General features: G+C 41.1%; 1 protein-coding gene across 2 annotated transcripts in view; it reads left to right on the top strand.

Moving 5' to 3' along the window:
• The window catches only part of ZDHHC20 (zDHHC palmitoyltransferase 20), a 68,203-nt gene that overhangs the window by 33,055 nt on the left and 19,830 nt on the right, over window positions 1–15,318 (top strand). For both annotated transcript variants that reach the window (XM_082859176.1, XM_082859177.1), the window contains exons 4-7: window positions 3,854–3,974; window positions 12,538–12,607; window positions 13,914–13,946; window positions 14,541–14,661. In XM_082859176.1, the coding sequence (XP_082715302.1) occupies window positions 3,854–3,974; window positions 12,538–12,607; window positions 13,914–13,946; window positions 14,541–14,661 (345 nt within the window). The remainder of the gene's footprint in view (window positions 1–3,853; window positions 3,975–12,537; window positions 12,608–13,913; window positions 13,947–14,540; window positions 14,662–15,318) is intronic.

Raw genomic sequence — 15,318 nt, 5'->3', positions numbered from 1 at the left:
AATTGGCAATACTTTTGAGAAACAGGATAGTACAGAGGTTCAGAACTCAGGCCCCAGCTCCAGACCCCCTCGTCTGCCTCATCCCTCTGCGTTTCTAGCCGCGTGACGTTGGACACACTCCTTAGCTGTCTGTACCTCAGGTACGTCCTCTGTAAAGTGAGGATGGTAGTCGTATGCACCTTATTGGATTGTTGTGTGGGTTAAATAAATTAACCATACGTACATGTGATTGATGGTATTTATAATAATATATAATTAATGCTATAGGGCAAGTGCTTAAAAGAATGCCTAGCACATTAGTGCCATCTAACTTACTTTTTTCTTTTTTGGTTGTTGTATTTGCAATGTTGTACCCATTTAGCATTTAGCCCAGTGCTTAATTAAGCCTTTACGTCCACTCCATCCTTCATGCTCCCCTATTCCTGTAAGTGTAATTGTAAGTGTAATTGACAGCCTGTGTCCAGTGGCCCTTCTATGGCACGATCTACCTTCCCTGTCATGGACCTTGTCATCTAGTATTGTAATTGCCTGCTTACCTGTATGTATCACCTTATTAAATTGCCGGTTGTTTAAGGGCAGGGATCATTTCTATCACGTTCTCCACTATATCCCTCTCCCACTATCCGGCACACAGTGGGCATCAGTAAGTATTGAATGGATTGATTATTCAATCATGAAGGGACAGCTAAGCTAGGCTGCAGTGACAGCCAGGGACAGGAATGTAAGATTATCTTTCTGAATAAGCTTACTCTGGGCTGCCTGAGTAGCTCTTGATAGGAAATCGCATAGTTGTGAGATAGATGTTCATGACCGCATTAAAAGGACTCTAAATGTAGAGGCTTGAGCAGCACTTCGGGCTTGGATCTAGGGGGATTGGTTGGGTCGAAAAAGCAAAAACTATACATTTTTAGGGAAGTTAAGTTATAAAGGTAGGCATTCTTTTTTCATTCTTTCAGGCAGCAAGTATTTCCTAAGCATCTGCTCTTTGTCAGACTGTGGTGGGCTCTGGGAATAAAAAGAACAAGACAAACATAAAATGTTATAAATCGTGATACATTTAGAAAAAGAACGCGATGATGTGGCAGAGCATAACAGTAACAGCTATTAGGAAAAAAGCTGTTTAGATAGTGTGATCAAAGAAATCTCTGAAGAAGTGGTATTAAAGCTGAGACCTTTGTAAGTTATCTCTTCCACTAAAGGATAAGCTCTTTGAAGGAAGACTCTTTGTTATTTACTGCTGTGTCTTCATTGCCTAGAATCAGACCTAGTATATAATAGATTGCTAAATACTTGAATGAATGAATGGTAAGGAGGAAGCAGCATAAGAAAAGCTGGTAGGCATCTTCCATCACTAAGTGTCATCTTTCTAAAAAGAAAATACGGTTCTGTCGCTTCTCTGGCATTCCTGCAGAGGTTGCCAGTGGCTGGTCATTTGCCTGGTACACAGACCCTTCACGAGCTGAGGTCTTACTTCATGTCCATTGCTTCTTCCTGGAACTCTGTATTCAAGTAGTGTGTTGCCCTGAATATACTATTTTCACCTCTTTGTGTTTTCCATATGCCGCTTCTTTTGCCAAAGTTTTCTTTCTGCTTTGTCTTCCTGGACGATTCCTGTTGATCTTTCTAAACCCCGTTTAGGTACCTCTTCTTCCAAGAAACTTTCATTGACGGCCCGCACCCCTCCCGAGGGAGCTTTGATCACACCTTGCAAAGAATTGCTGATTTGTAATTCTATGTTTACATGGTTAACATTCGTACTGAACTATAGGAATGTGTTTTTGAAGGCAAAGGCTGTATTTTTATTCATCTTTGGATCCCTGGTACCTGGGACAGTGCCAAGTTCTTAATTGGTGTGTAACAGATACTTAAATTGAACCATTTGAACACTAAATTTAAAATAATGGCATTTCATAGTTTGAATTCTGTTCAGTAGTATTTAATGAAAAATAGACAGGAATAATTTCAAACATCTAGTTCATTTTAAGTTTTGTTTTGTTCCATTCCTCATCTAAAATCCTGGTGTCTTTTGAGATTTTCATTTGGTTTAAGCTTTTCGTAATTTATAACCATAGTTCTTACGGAAAAGTAATGACTTTGAGGCCTGGCTAGAAACAGCTCAGCCCAGGAAAATTCTGTTCAGATTTTACAAGGAAACTGTAAAATTTGATTAGAGCATCTTTTTTCCAAATATATATTTAACGTTATACCATATGATTTTTATTCTCTGTTTTGAATGTTTCAGAGATGCATCATGTCAGGGAAGAACTTTCTAGCAAGTTACAGTTCTCTTAAAGGAGAATGGGCCGTCTTACAAAGTAGGAAAGTATTTTTGTACCTGACAGTATTCGAGGGGGTGGATCTCAGAAATGTCTGAAGAGTCCAGCCTGCCTGGGGGTTTAGCTGAGTGACCTCCAGAGTGTCAACGTCAAGCTTGTGTGTAATTTTTTCTGATTTTTTTCTGTCCTGTTCATGTGTCCATGTTACTTCTTGTCCTTCATGAGCAGCTTGGGGGTTTCTTGTGTGCCACCAAGATTTAGTTGTGGGAGCTGGGCTGGGCCATCTAAGTGGGCTCTGCTACTTCTTAAGCCATCGTGTTTTGGCCAGGCTAGAGTAACAAGTCTGTAAAAAGAAAGAACACGTATTTCACATGAGCAGCGCAGAGGGAAACATACTAGGGTAGAACTCAAGAGACTTGTGTTTTTATATCAGCTCTGCCAATAATTCTGCAGCTTTAGAAAATTCCCTGAGCTGCTTGGGATCACAGTTTCCTCACCCCAGAGCTCTTAATCCTGCCTGTGCTGCCCTATCGCCCCATTTGTAACAGAAGAGGCTGCATCAGGAAGGCAGTGCCGTTGTTGACAATGAGGCGTTGAGAGTGTGGAAGACTTGGCACTTGAGTTCGCAGGTAGACCAAAATACTCAAATTTTAAAAGATAAAGTTTAGTCACGACCCCTTAGACCTTTTCAAGCAAAACGCTGTAAGTAAATAAAAATTGAGGAACAGTATTGTTAAAGTATGAACTATGATCAAGAGCATGTCTAGGCCATGTTTTTGTTTTTTAAAAAAATCTGTGAAATAAAGACCAACAGACACTGAAAAATAACTCCTGGTTACATAAAATAGAGGCATAAAACTGGTCCTTGAGATGCTGGGATGACATGAAAAGAAGAGCAACTGAACAAGTCCTTTGTAAGGAAAATGCTATTTAAAGAAATAGGCTGGAGGCTGCCCACACACGGGAATTAAAACTTCAGAAGTGGAAACTGGAAACAACTCTATATAGGAATCTGTCCTTGAGAAAAGGAGATTGTGCTTACCTTGGCAATCCTTAATACTTCTGGAGAAAGCACCGTGATTGATTAGCTTTTTAAAAGCAAAAACAGAGTAGTGAAAGACGGACTTGTCCTCATTGAGAAATTTGGCCAGAAAATAGTAGGGCCCCATGCCTGTGATTTAGCCTGTTACGCAAAGCAAGTGACTCTTTGGACATCCTTCCAAATCTCTTGACAGTAACTTTCAAACACCAGAATTTTTACTAACAGAAAATATATATTAAGCCCTTTTTGATGGGGAAAGTTAATCTTCTCTGTAAAAAAGCAAACAATATTTAGTTCATGTTCTTTGCCATCATTAGTATGGAGGGCAAATATTTCTCAGTCTGTCAAAGGTATGTGTGTGGTTTTGTTAAAATGTGCTTGATTTAGCTTCCTAAACAAATTCGAAGACAAGTTTTGCCTTTATAGAAGGAAATATTTTTGTTTTTTCTGTTCTGGATACAACTTTGTTTTTCTGAGCCTGATAGTTAATAATCATGGGATTAAAAAGAATTAATAGTTATTTCTCCTTTTATAGTTCTGCTTGTCCAATTCTGAAAAGGAACGTTATGAAAAGGAATTCAGCCAAGAAAGACAGCAAGAAATTTTGAGAAGAGCAGCAAGGGACTTACCTATCTACACCACATCAGCTTCAAAGAGTAAGAAAAACAAATCTTAAGCTCTTCTTCCCAAATAATGTTTAAAATATGGTAATTTTTGCCAAGATATATTTGCATGATTTGACTATTAAGTGGATATTGCGGTTGCCACAAATAACATCTGTGGGAACAGGATTTTCACGTGTTGTGTATCTTACGTGGTGTTTCAGATAATAGGTATGTACATATGTTGATATAGATTTTTCAAATGACTTTATTTATTTATGGCTGCGTTGGGTCTTCGTTGCCGCGCGTGGGCTTTCTCTAGTTGCAACGAGCGGGAGCTACTCTTCATTGCGGTGCACAGGCTTCCCATTGCAGTGGCTTCTCTTGTTGTGGAGCACGGGCTCTAGGCACGTGGGCTCAGTAGTTGTGGCACGTGGGCTCAGTAGTTGTGGCTCACGGGCTTAGCTGCTCCACGGCATGTGGGATCTTCCCAGGCCAGGGCTTGAACCCGTATCCCTTGCATTGGCAGGTGGATTCTTAACCACTGTGCCACCAGGGAAGTCCCCTGATACAGATTTTTTTAAGGGGCTCACTTTAATGTGGATCTCTTTTTTCTGCATTTCTTTTTTTTTTCCCAACTCAATCTTCATGGCTAAAAATTTCATTTATAATTTTTAGCAAACCATCATTTGGAAATCCTGGTTTGAATTTGAATATTTTGTGTCATCACTGAGTAATTTTTTTAAAAATCAAGAATGTGGTAACTTAGAATGGGGAGAAATAAAAGACATCAAGGGGAAGAAGCTTGTTCAAGGTTATAAAGCTAGTATTCAGAGAGCCCGAATTTGAAGTCAGGTGTCTGGTTCCGAAGCTGTGTCGGTTCCACTGGCCCCCTTGACGTTTGTGACTGCAGCAGCTTCCTTTTCTCAGGGGCAGAGCCTTACTGATAGGGATGGACCTGTGAGTGGCCAGACTGGTCATTTAAGTACAGGAAATTGTTTTAAATTATGTATTATACATCTCACTAATTCATACAAATACCAGATAATGGTGATAGCTAACAGTTACTCTGACCTAAGTTCTTTACACATACAGACTCATCTAAACTTCACACCAGCCTGTGACGGAGACACTGCTCTCTCCATTTTACAGACGAGGGAACAGAGACAGGTTAAGTAACTTGTTGAGGGTCATACAGGTAGTCATATAGGTAGGTCATACAGATAGTATGTGAACAGGTGCTCTGCCTATAGAACCCCTATGCTTCTCAACTCTGAGGGGAAATAAAAGGAGCTTTACCTTTGTATAATTATGTACACATTCTGACTTAAGAAAATTTTAAATTTGTGCAAAATTTTAGAAGGGGATATTTGACCGACATTAAAATTTTTCATGCATTTTCATATAGGCACACCTTGGAGATACTGTAGGTTTGGTTCCAGACCAGTGCAATAAGGTGAATATCACAATAAAGAAAGTCACGTGAACTTTTTGGTTTCCCGGTGCGTGTAACCGCTATGTTTACACTGTACTGTAGCCTGTTGAGTGTGCAGTAGCATTATGTCAGAAGAACACATACATACCTTAATTTAAAAATACCTTATTGCTAAAAAGTGCTAACCGTCATCTGAGCCTTCAGCAAATCATAGCAGTAATATCAAAGATCACTGATCACAGATCACCATAACAAATAAAATAATAATGAAGCTTGAAATATTTTGAGAATTACCAAAATGTGACACAGAGACACAAAGTGAGCAAATGCTGCTGGGAAAATGGCACCAATAGATTTGCTCGATGCAGGGTTGCCACAGACCTTCAGTTTGTAAAAAAACACAAAACAAAACAAAAAAAACGCAGTATCTGTGAAGCGCAATAAAACGAGGTATGCCTATACTGTCCCTTTGCATAACCAATATATTACCGTATAGAATGAAAACATGGATTTCAGATCAAACCCCAGCTTTTCCATTGCTAGTGCAATGAGAGTCACTTAAACTTTCTAAGCCCTGGTTTCCTCATTTTAAAATGAGAATAATAGTCTCTGAATCTCTGGAAGTATACAAAAATGAGACAAGCACTTAGTATAGATCTCAGTGTACAATAATAAATTTTCAGTAAATGAGAGCTTATTTATTTATTTATTTTTAACGTTTATTTATTTTTGGCTGTGTTGGGTCTTCGTTGCTACCCACGGGCTTTCTCTAGTTGTGGTGAGCGGGGGCTACTCTTCGTTGCGGTGCGCAGGCTTCTCATTGCGGTGGCTTCTCTTGTTGCGGAGCATGGGCTGTAGGCACGTGGGCTTCAGTAGTTGCAGCACGTGGGCTTCAGTAGTTGCGGCGAGTGGGCTCAGTAGCTGTGGCTCGCGGGCTTTAGAGCGCAGGCTCAGTAGTTGTGGCGCACAGGCTTAGTTGCTCCACGGCATGTGGGACCTTCCCGGACCAGGGCTCCAACCCGTGTCCCCTGCAATGGCAGGCAGATTCTTAACCGCTGCACCACCAGGGAAGTCCGAGAGCTAATTTAAAATAATCCCTTTTTATATTCAATTATAAAATGTTTAGTTTACAACAGTTGTTAGTAGCTGCAGTTATGTAGATTAGATTTTTTTTTTTTTTTTTTTTTTGGCCGTGCTGCGGGGCCTGCGGGATCTTAATTCCCTGACAGGCGAACGAACCCATGTGCCCTGCAGTGGAAGCGCAGAGTCCTAACCACTGGACCGCCAGGAAATTCCCTAGGTGTTTTTAACCCAAAGTCCCAAGATTTCAGAGAGTTAATGAAACCATGAGATTAAACGCAAAATTTGGGGTACTTTTTGAAGTAACCCATTCTCTTGATTTCCAGAGCAGTACCTATGCCCCAAAGAGTTAAAAGCTGCTAACGTAAAGTCTTTGCCTTTAAAGCTTTATTACCTTTCATTAATTTTAATGGCTTTCCACTCCTCTGAAAAATGCCCTTCATCTGTTGAATAGTGCAGGAGAATTTTGCTGAGCACTTTACGGTGATTATTTACGCCCCTCTGAGACAGTGCAGCACTTATCCCCACATTAGAGACAAAGAAGTGCGACACAGGGAGGGGCCCTGTCGTCCCCGAGTGGCAAGGTCTGGGATTTACACCTTATCTTCTGACTGCAGACAGAGCCCCTGCCCTTGAGCACCGTTTTATACTGCATTTCTACTGCTTAGAATCCCAAAGAACATTGGGGGTTTTTCTTCTTTTTTTCTTATTATAGAAATAATATCATGCATTCTTTAAAAAATGAAATTACAGAACCACATGTTATAGAAAGTGGATCTTTCTTAGACCAGAGATTAGTGAAAGTGACGGAGCTGCCTTCGTGGAGGGGCGTGGGGGCTGTCACTGCGCTCCTTTTTGTGCTTTTTTGAACCACGTGGACATCTCATCTATTAAGGAAGCAAAATGAGTCTTCCTAAGCCTCCGCCCTCCACAGTCTGGATACAACCAGTGTTTCTCTTTAGCTTTCTCCCGCTCCATTTCCCTGTGTCAACTCCGCTAAAACTCTGTCCTTCCCCACCTTTTATTTTTGTGTCTTTTCCTCTTCCTAGAATGATAATTTTCTCCTCCCTAAATCTACTTTAAAGTTTTAATTCACTGTCCAGCTCTCTTCAACCATTTCTATTCACTTAAACAAGAAGAGATTTTTGAAATCTTCTCTGAACTTCTCACACTCTTGCCTTGTAGATCGCAGGTCGCCGTCTGCTGGTTGTCTGTGCTCCTCCCTCCTTGACTCTGTCCTGAGGCTCTGGCACTGGGATCTCCGTCCACGGCCCTAACACAGCCAGTGCGTCACCCCCCAGGCCCCCAGGAGGCGTTTGTGGGATGAATCTGTTCCTGGTGTTCTCCATAATGGCTGCTTATACACTTGAAAGATCTCCGTAGTTTTCTCCCCTTCACTAATTTGTCCCATCCTAGAGTCTCACTTTGTGTTTTATCAAAAACAATAACATTATTGTAACGATAATAACTGCTTTACTGGGAATTTGATATGTTCCATATTTTTTTTGATCTGCACAGTAGTCCTTTGCGCTTGATATTATTTGCATTTACAAAAGAGGAAATTGAGGCTTTCAGAAAGTGAGTTACTGACCCAAGGTCACAAGCTAGTAAGTAGGAGAGAACGAGTGTGAAATATGGCGGCAGAGCCCCAGCTGCTTCCAGACTCGGGGGCCGCCCTGCACCTGCACACACTTGGCTGTCCCTCAGGACCTCACTTCCTTCTTGGGGTCTGCATTCTTGTCCTTTATTAAACTTGCATAAAGATTGCTGACCTCTTTCTTCCCTTCTCCCACAGTTTGCTCCTAAAAATCTTCTTCACTTAATAATTTCCAACCCATTTCTTCCCTCTGCTTTCCGGTATACTTCAAAGTGTATCTCCTCTTAAAAACAACAACAAGGGGCTTCCCTGGTGGCGCAATGGTTGGGGGTCCACCTGCCGATGCAGGGGACGCGGGTTCGTGCCCCGGTCCGGGAGGATCCCGCGTGCTGCGGAGTGGCCGGCCCATGAGCCATGGGCGCTGGGCTTGCGCGTCCGGAGCCTGTGCTCCACGACGGAAGAGGGCGCGGCAGTGAGAGGCCCGCGTACCGCAGAAAAACAACAACAACAACAACAACAAAAATTTGGTTCTGACGTGTTCCAACTACCATTCTATTTTCTCTTCCCTTTGACCGTGGTGGGTCCCCTCATAAGTCGTCTGTACCCTGGGCCTCTTTTCCTTCCCAGCAGATTCCAGGCAGCTGGCTTTCATTCTTCCTAACCAAGTTCGGTGGCTTTTCATTCTAACTGCTTGAAAAACTTTCTTCTTTGGAAAAACTTTCTTCTTTGTGCTTTCCCATCCTAGTTGTTTCTGCATCTTTGAATGTTTATTCTTCCTCCTACATTTTTTTAACCCCACTTCACAAGGGCGCCTCGTCCCAATTCTTTTTGTACTGTTCCTTCAGCTGTTTTTAACCGTGGAACTCTGACACCACGACATTGTGATCGTTGGTTCACTGTCTCAGACGATTTGTTTTCTTTAATAGTTGTCAGACTGAGTTATCTTTCCTTACTGTGAACTAGCAGGTTGAGGGATGTTGTCACACGAGCGTGCGCTTGCTGCCCAGACCCTTTCTTGTTGTCAGGCAGAGGGGTGGACTGCAGCTGCGCCTTCAGAGGGACGAGGCTGCCTTGCCCTCCCCCAGGGCCCTGGTCGGGGCTTTGGCACTCCCCTGGGCGTGTGCGCCCACTAGAGCTCCATTCTTGTATCCCCACCTTCCGAAGGATAGCTGTACCTGAGTGACCTGTTATCCCAATTCAAGTCGAGCAAAACCTAACACGATGGGGGCAGGAGGGAAGTCTGTCTTGTTCAACTTTATATTCTCAGCATGAAGCAGTGTTTGTCACAGGGTAGAGACTGAGTATTTGTTGAATGAATGAACGAAAGAAAGAAAAACAACCTAACCCCCCTCCCATACCCACCCACTCCCTCCACCCGCCAGCATCAAGCTTGTTTCTGGCACTGGCAGCATCACTCTTCTGGCCACCCCTCCTAGAAACCGCAGTTTTCTTGGACAGCTGCTGTTACTCCAGTTCTTCTATCTACTCAGTCATCAAGACCCTTAAAAAGGCTTGAAAAGTCTGTTTCGTTTCATCTCATCTCAGAGCAACGGCAGAACTTTGAGTGGAGGAAATGTAGAGGAAAAGGAAATAAGACACTGGGCTTCTGATCCCGATCTGACCACTCATTTAGAGAGAGAGAGGGAGATAATCTTGGGCAAACTACTTGTTTTCTCTTTAGGTTTTGGGGTGTTTCTAACCTAAAGAATGAGAGGTTGAGTTAGGAGACCCCTCAGGTCCTTTATACCTGCTCTGCTTTTCCTACCTTGTGTGGGTTCACTTCCCTAGTGTCCAGTCTAGCCAAGGTACTACAGAAGGCCCTCAGTAAGGTACAGGTTATTCATTTGATAAGGGGATATTTGTATAAATTCCCTTCATCTTGAAGTTTGGTTTAAATTATAAAAGTAATACAGGAACATGATTTTAAAAAATTGTTTTAAGGATACCAAATGAGAAGTTGTCTGCCCCTTACCCTGGCACTACTCCCCAGAGGTTGCCACCCTTCTTGTATATCCTTGCAGAAATTTTTTATATATAACAGAATATTGCAAAACTTACATACAATCAATTAACATTTTAACAATGAGAGTGGATAGGTATTAACCAGTACAGATTTGGTTACTTGGGTAGCTGCCTTCTAGCAGGTGTAACTGCTAACACTGCTTCAAAATAACACTTTGTGTCTCTCTTATATATGTTAATTCAAGTCTGAAGGTGGATGCATTGTATTGGGATGTGTAAATAGAAAAATACATATATTCTTCTCCCCCCTCAGAGATATGAAACATGCTGTATATCAAACTATTCTGCAGTTTGCTTTTTTCCACTTAATATGTTTGCACTCTTCCAGTTTAGGGTATGTGTCTATTTTGTATGGAGAGTTCTTGTTAAAGTCTATGTAGTGTATCATAAAATGCTTAACTACCTTCATAATTCGTTATTCCTAGTGCTTTGTTATTGAAACCATGTTGTGGTGAGAGCACGTCGATAGAATAGATTTTCTAGCGGCAGAGATCCCGGGCAGAGAGTGTTCATGCCTTACGCTTTTATAGATATGGCCAAATTCTTTTCCAAAAACACTAACACATGACATGGTCCATCTACTTTTTAGAGGGTATGTTTAATTTAAATTTTTATTTGAACCTGTCTTCTCTGCTGTTACTATGTCTGTTAGCCCTAATGATCACAAGTAACAGACAACAGCGTAAGCTTTTTAACTCCCCCTTCCCTCCAAAAGAAACTACCATAACATACGGGGTGGTGTAAGAAAGTGGTGGATGTCTCCTGTGCCCTGAGGGCAGGACTGCAAGAAGGGACTGGAGCTGAGAACCGGGGGCCAGAGGGGCTCCTGCAGCTGTCCCTGCTGCTCCCTGGCATCTGCTCACTTCCTACACTGTCGCCCTTAAAATGATTCTCCCTTTCTTATCCCATCCACGTGGCGAAGCGCGGCCATTGTGTGTTACTCAGTTCCACCCCGTGAGATACAGCTCACTGCCCCTCAGCCCTGATTCGTAGGAGAGAGCGTGGACCAGTCCAGGTAGAAAAGGGGTCTGAAATCCTTTCCTGGAAAGAGAGTGGCCTGTAGACCAGGCGGATACCCCCAAAGAAGTCTGCCGCACTTACAGTAGATCCCGCAGAGTATGTATCAGTCAGATGCTCTAAATCTGTGGACGTTTCAGCTCTAGCGAAAGACCCGTAGTCATTTGTCTTGTTGCCAAGAAGCATCTGTTTGCTTTGGAGGCCACGATATGGAAGAAGGTTAGTATCTCACTGTAATTTTATTATTCTCTATTCATCCAAAATAATGGTTTTAAAGAATTATTGATTTGTGAAGTCTTGGGACATTTCCCTCATAAATCTCAAAGAACTAGTTTGTCACTTACTTAGATTTCAAAAACCAGAACCTCAGGTTCTGAATGTTCTGCAGGTTCTGGTGGAGCTCTTCGTTCCGTTGGCCTTTTGTTTTTGTCTGTGCTGTGTGGCATCCAGGATCCTCGTTCCCCGACCAGGGATTGAACCCGCACCCCTGCGCTGGGAGCATGGAGTCCTAACCACTGGACCGCCAGGAAGTCCCCTCCAGTTGGCTTCTTTCCTCTCAGAGCACTTGAGCGGAGTGGGGAGAGCAAGCCTTACCTGATGCAGCTTCTCTGACCCTGCCTTGTGTCCTCCTCCTCTCCCCTCTGCTCCAAGCACACCGGCCCCTCGCTGTTCGTGCACCCTGAGCACCCTCCCACCCGAGGCCCGGGCCCTCTGCTCAGATTCCTCTTTTCCCGCAGATCTGTGTGACCGGCCAGCTCCCTTCTCTCAGTTTCAGTTTTCTCCAGTGGCTCTAAACTTACATTACCCCAACTCCCCTTCCCTGCTTTACGTCTCCTGTCAGCACCTGTCACTAATATGCGACTTATTTTGTCACCTTGCCTTGGTTATTACCCCCCGTCTTTTCCACTAGAGCGTGAGTTCCGTGAAGGCGGGCATTTATGCCGAGAGCAGTGTCTGGCCCCTAGTAGGCGCTCATTGTGCTTTGAGTGAATGAAGATACAAACTGCATATATTAGAATTCAGTGGGAAGAAGTTTAGATTCTTTCGCAATAGTATGTTTGCAGTTTTGCTGTTTATCTGGGATGGGGTGGGAGCTAATTGAGGACGTTTGTTTTGGTATTTTACTACAGACATCATGGTACAGTAGGAGAAGATACTTGATTTAGGTCTTAGTGTATCTGAGTTTTGCCACTAAACTACATGTCTGACTTTATACCAGTTCCTTATGTCCTTGGATCTCCTTATTCATCTGAACATTGCTGGGCCAGCTACATTTCTGAGGTTCCCTTCTGCCTCCCTACATTTGGATTTCATAAACTCTCCAATGAACTTCGGTATTATTTTAAAATTATTAGTTGTCAGTTTCCTAGAGTTGTTTCTAAGAAATGAAAGCAAATTTTATAGTCAAATTAACTCAACTCTAAACATACATTCTTCAACAACTTCCTTTTAATTCTTAAATGTAGCCATCAGATACTGTGAAAGATGTCAGCTGATTAAGCCTGACCGTGCGCATCACTGCTCAGCATGTGACATGTAAGTGCTTCTCTTTGGCTTTCATTTAACCCCAGTACTGGAACTGGAGATGGGAGAAGAGAAAGTGAAGGAACTTAGCAGAAGTACTGCATCCTCTCCCATTATTTGCTCTGTATGCAGAGCTAACATAAACATGTATATAAGCTAGAATATACTTTGAAGTAATCTTTGATAACAGTTCCTGTACCAGTTGTTAGACTTTTCTTTGAGTATGTGTACTTCTTGTGCATATGCTTAATGTAATACTGATGACCAAGTAAGTAATACCCCCCCCTTGAGAAAGATAACTTTAATTCCTGGATTAAAAAGACCATCATGACACTTTTCTTGTTTTTATTATTAATGTTGGTATTAAAGCCTAACAATCCACAGAAATATTACTTTCTTTTTTTGATATTTACTTATGTATTTATTTGGCTGCACCGGCTCTTAGTTGCAGCACGCAGGATCTTTAGTTGTGGCGTGTAGGATCTAGTTCCCTGACTAGGGATCGAACCCTGGTCCCCTGCATTGGGAGCATGGAGTCTTAACCACTGGACCACCAGAGAAGTCCCATTATTACTTTCAGTTACCACCTCTGAAGTTGTTCCCCAAAAAATTTCAAAGATTTTATCCCTTATGCTCTTGTGAGAAGGTAGTGTGTTGAAAGAAAGACCCCTAGTATGGGAATTCCAGTGAGTCCTTGAACTCGAGTGAGACAAGTCGTTTAACCTTTTGGGTATCAGTTTACTTATTTGTTGTATTACTTGAAATGATCCCTTGTCTAACTTTATGCAAATTTACATTACGTATACTGGTGGGGAGGCAAATTTGGGGTTTTTCTTTTTCTGATTATAAAAGTACAGTGGTTCTTATACATGGGATAGAATTGTATAAAATCTGTGGAAAAAAATAACCACCTACAAGCCCATCAGTGTTAATATTTTAACAATATTTGCTTCTAAAGTTTTATCACTTGCATGTTTGAAATAACTTTCATTTTACTTTCCTCAGCTGACTTTGTAAACTAGATCTAGCTAATGTACCAAGCGCTATATGCACCACATCTGTATATTAAAATGTTGTTTGATGTGGTCCAAGTCAGCTGGCTATGCTCAGCTGATTTCTCAGTGTGAAAAGTCATTACTTCTTACCTACGAAAGTATTTGTGGAAATAACAGAAATTGTCTCTAACCTAATGTCTACAGGATTGGTTTTTCTAAGATGTATTGCTGAAGAGAAAATCTTAAGTAAAAAACAAAAATTATCAGAAATTAGAATCGGAAATTTTTCTACGTGGATTTTCTTATGCTCGTTTGTTTCTTAGGTGTGTTCTTAAGATGGATCACCACTGCCCTTGGTACGTGTAAACCACAGAGGAAATGACGTGGGGCTGGAGAGGTGGGGGGGGGGTACTTGGAGTGATTTACCTCAGCATTCCTAAATGTTGAAGGTTAATTTAATTACTCATAGATATCAAGATTGATCTAGTTTTATGTTTCTGCTACATGTTTTCCTTTAAAAATACATTCTGATGTTATTAACCCAAATAATTGTCTACTAAGAATTAACATTGAAATTCCAAATTCCTTACAGAATTTATTTAAAACACACATCCATAATTAAGACACTGCTCTCTACTTCCCAAATGACCCATTTTCTAGTTATAGTGATTTTAAGTTTTTTCATCTGTCCTATTTGTTATTATTATGGTAAAAAAAACCCATTAAATTTGCCGTCTTAGCCATTTTTAAGTGTACAGTTCAGCAGTGTTAAGTATGTTCACATTGTTTTGCAACCAGTGTCCAGAACTTTTTCGTCTTGCAAAACTGAAACTCAGTACCCATTAAACACTCCCCACTCCCCTCCCCTCAGCCCCTGGCAAACACCATTCTAGTGTTTGTTTCTGTGAGTTTGTCTTATTTTTACAGTGTGATTTTCTTTATTCTTCTAGGGTGAATAACTGTGTGGGATTTTCTAATTACAAATTCTTCCTGCTATTTCTATTGTACTCTCTATTATATTGCCTTTTCGTGGCTACAACAGTTTTACAGTACTTTATAAAATTTTGGACGGTAAGTCTTTTTTTCTATCTTAAAACATATATTTAGGGCTTTTTAAGATGCTATTTCATAAATAATTCCTTCATTCTTTATTATAAGTAGACATACTTAATTTTACTAGTTAGAGTTTATAATGGCTCAGAAGACAGTTGGGGTTAAAATTTACCTTCATATATACATGTTTGTAAATAAATGAATATTAAACAGGATATAGTGAGCTTCTTTTAGTAATCCAAACTGTTTCGAACCATACTATCAGTTTTAGGGAAGTAATTACTTTTATTTCAGATGATGAGACTCAATGCAGTTTTACAGTAATAAAAGTGAAATCCCCAGCCCCAGGTAACCACTAATCTGTTTCCTGTCTCTGGAGATATTAATACTTTTTCTGTTGTGAGTTGCAAATTGTGAGTTTTTCCACAATTTTGATCGATGTCTTGTAACCCTGTTTGCTTTTGTTTTTACTAAATCAAAATTTTATATTTTTAAAGCAGTACTTTTAAATTACGATTTCTGGCTTTATTCTGTTCACTGTAAATTTATACAGATATTTACCCAGCTTTTCTTCTGGCATTTTTATTGTGTTTTTTTTTCCTCCCTCCATGTAAATCTTTGATTTTGAAGGTGGGGGTTATTGTGGTTAAAGGTACTTTTGTATTTACTCTTCCT

The sequence above is a fragment of the Leucopleurus acutus genome (genome assembly GCF_964270905.1).
Source record: "Leucopleurus acutus genome assembly, chromosome: 18".
NCBI lineage: Eukaryota > Metazoa > Chordata > Mammalia > Artiodactyla > Delphinidae > Leucopleurus > Leucopleurus acutus.
The sequence above is the reverse complement of the archived record's forward strand: the minus strand, read 5'-3'. Positions and strand labels throughout refer to the sequence as shown.